Below are 2,853 nucleotides of genomic sequence, written 5' to 3'. Positions count from 1 at the left end.
CTCAAAATCAAACTTCCAAGTTGTAGAGTCCTTAAATATTAATGTATTATGCAAAACATGCCTTTAGCTGCACGATTTACACTATTATATGACAATTCAAGCTTGTATTATTAATTTTTTTAAATCCGCTTGCTCCCATCCGATCGCTTCTCGGCAGTTTATCATTGTGCGCTACTATACCCATTTTGGTTCTAGTTGCGCACAGTGATAATGAATAGGATAAAATTAAATTCAGTTGATGGGCAGTGTATCGAATGCATAAGTTCACCTCATCCTCAAAATAAAAATTCCAAGATGTAGAGTCATTAAATATTAATGTATTATGCAAAACATGCCTTTAGCTACACGATTTACACTATTATATGACAATTCAAGCTTGTATTATTAATTTTTTTTAATCCGGTTTTACCGCAGCTCCCATCCGATCGCTTCTCGGCAGTTTATCGTTGTGCGCTACTATACCCATTTTGGTTCTAGTTGCGCACAGTGATAATCACTGTGCGCTACTATACCCATTTTGGTTCACATAACAATAATAATAAAAATAATAAAATAATAAACCTTAATAAAAATGTCAATGTTAATATCAACAACAATTAATATAATAGCTACTAATTTTAATATCAGTTGTCTGAAACAGTGCCTATTTCAATTAACACCAATGTCATTGGTGTGTAAAGTGTTTTAAAATTATAAGCCTTACATTTTGCTTCGCAGGTAATGGATTACTTGTTCAGAGAAACTAATAAGATGACCTACCCAACAAACGTAGACCCCAGGTCAGTTATTAATGAAGGACGTCGGTTATGTTTACATTTTTGTATGTTTTTGTGCATATGCTTGTTCAAAAAGAATACTGTTATTATTTGTTGTTGTTATATTTTAATATTATTTTTGATCCAACAGATGCCCCTACACATCCATGATGATTTCTCGAATTCATGGTCTACCTGAAGAAGCCGAGGAAATGCAGCGGTATTGTAAAGAAGATACATTGTAAGTACTCATGTCGAATCAGAATCAAACAGAAAAAAGTTTCCTTCCTGATTTGAATTTAAGTCTTTGCTAACAAACACCCGTCCTACAGCGGCGTTACCCATTATTTTCTTCTGTATCGACAGTCTCACTCTTTTCATATGAAAAAGTTATATGCCTAGTAATAAATTTTCCGCGATTTACGATCCACCAACATCCTTTCGAGCCACAATGTTTGACGGCGACTTAAATACATGGTTGCTGTAAAGAATGTTTTGAGACTACATATATTCTTAAAAAGAATAAGCAGATTATTAAGATTTGTCCATGCTCGATACATTATTAGCATGAGAATATTTCATAATCTATGCTTAACCTTTTTCTCAATAGGAATACATTTAATTACATGCGGTTTGTGGCCAATAAAGAGGCGATCGTGTACCTGACACAGAAGAAGTACAAATTGCCGTACGATGAAGCCGACAAACGTTGTCGGGAAACAGAATTTAATTTTAGAGCGGCATTTAAATCTTCGCTGAAGCAACAAAAGAGATGAAATTCTTCGGTTTTATCTCTATGTTTTTATATGGTTTATATTAATATTATTCTTATTATCATTCTAATTATTACTAATATTATTATCATTATTAATAATAGTACTTTTATTATTTTTCTTGTTATCATTATTTTTATTATTATGATTTTATTATTTACGTGTGCCGCTGATGTAAAAGTGTCGATTTAAATAAAGAATATATTTGTATATTTAGTGTTATTGTGTTTGTCGATTTAAATAAAGAATATATATGTATATAGTGTTATTGTGTTTGTTCTTTACAAAAAAAAAAAAAAAAAAAAAAAAAGCTTTTTAATGCAGCCAAAGTTGGATAGCCCAGCTTTGAAGGTCCGAAGCCCTGAAATGCAGTCGGAAAAGCTTCATCTTTATTATTACTATCATTCTTATCGATATCACCATTATTTAAATTTAGTATCCTCATTAGTGTTTTTATTATTATATTAATACTTTTACAGCAACTTACAGATAAAGTAAATGATGATGATGATTTTGATAATGATAAAAATAATAATAGTAATAATAATAATAGTAATATATTTACATGACAATGAAACAATGATTCATAGTGAACTGAGTATTGTTATCTGAGCTTCAAATATATATTGCAAGCCCAAGTATTGTGATAATAACAACAAGTTTTGTAGAAAAGCACGAATATTATTATAACACTGTAATAATTTAACAAGGTATGCTGAAAAATAAGAAGCAAGTCAGAGACCTGTATATAAGTGGGAAAAGTCTATAAAAACCACCAGAAAAGAAATAAGGAGAAAACAGAGAAACGAACATGCTGTACTCCATTTATGCTAAACACAAAATACCTAATCGGATTGACAGTGTAATATCATTGTTTATTCCATAATTACTTAAAAATAAACGTGTTGTTTATCCAACGTTGCCATATTGGGGTGGGGGAAGCGTTATTACCAGACATTTTTGAAGGGGATTAGTTCCTGACTTCTTACCAGAACGCAGTCTTGTCCTTCAATGTGTTTTTAATCAGACATGTGCGCAAGTAGAACCAAAATGGGTATAGTAGCGCACAGTGATAAACTGCACAAAATAATAATAATAATTGATTTTTATCCTATTAGGGGCCTAAATTATCAATGTGTGCAACTAGAACCGAAATGGGTATAGTAGGGCACAGTGATGAACTGCACATCACTGCATTGAATATTATCCTATACATTAACACTGTGCGCAACTAAATCAAAAATGATAGTTGCGCACAGTGACAAACTGCCCGTCACTGACTTTAATTGTATCCTATTCATTATCACTGTGCGCAACTACTTATG

At 31.7% G+C, this 2,853-nt stretch overlaps 1 protein-coding gene across 1 annotated transcript; it reads left to right on the top strand.

Annotated features, from left to right (window-relative positions):
• The first annotated feature begins 621 nt into the window (after positions 1-621).
• Positions 622-1,626, top strand: LOC117121411. The gene is made up of 3 exons (XM_033266611.1): positions 622-779; positions 907-996; positions 1,366-1,626. The coding sequence occupies exons 1-3, from the start codon at positions 721-723 to the stop codon at positions 1,529-1,531; spliced, it is 315 nt and encodes a 104-aa protein (XP_033122502.1). The 5' UTR covers positions 622-720; the 3' UTR covers positions 1,532-1,626.
• Positions 1,627-2,853: the final 1,227 nt, after the last annotated feature.

The sequence above is a fragment of the Anneissia japonica genome, unplaced genomic scaffold (genome assembly GCF_011630105.1).
Source record: "Anneissia japonica isolate Jap-2015-1 unplaced genomic scaffold, ASM1163010v1 scaffold5856_len118379_cov109, whole genome shotgun sequence".
NCBI classification, from domain to species: Eukaryota; Metazoa; Echinodermata; class Crinoidea; order Comatulida; family Comatulidae; genus Anneissia; species Anneissia japonica.
The sequence above is the reverse complement of the archived record's forward strand: the minus strand, read 5'-3'. Positions and strand labels throughout refer to the sequence as shown.

Coding starts and splice junctions, on each gene's coding strand:
- LOC117121411 (XM_033266611.1), top strand. CDS start 721: ATGGATTACTTGTTCAGAGAAACTAATAAGATGACCTACCCAACAAAC. Junction 780..906: donor CCAACAAACGTAGACCCCAG/GTCAGTTATTAA, acceptor TTGATCCAACAG/ATGCCCCTACACATCCATGA. Junction 997..1,365: donor TATTGTAAAGAAGATACATT/GTAAGTACTCAT, acceptor TTTTCTCAATAG/GAATACATTTAATTACATGC.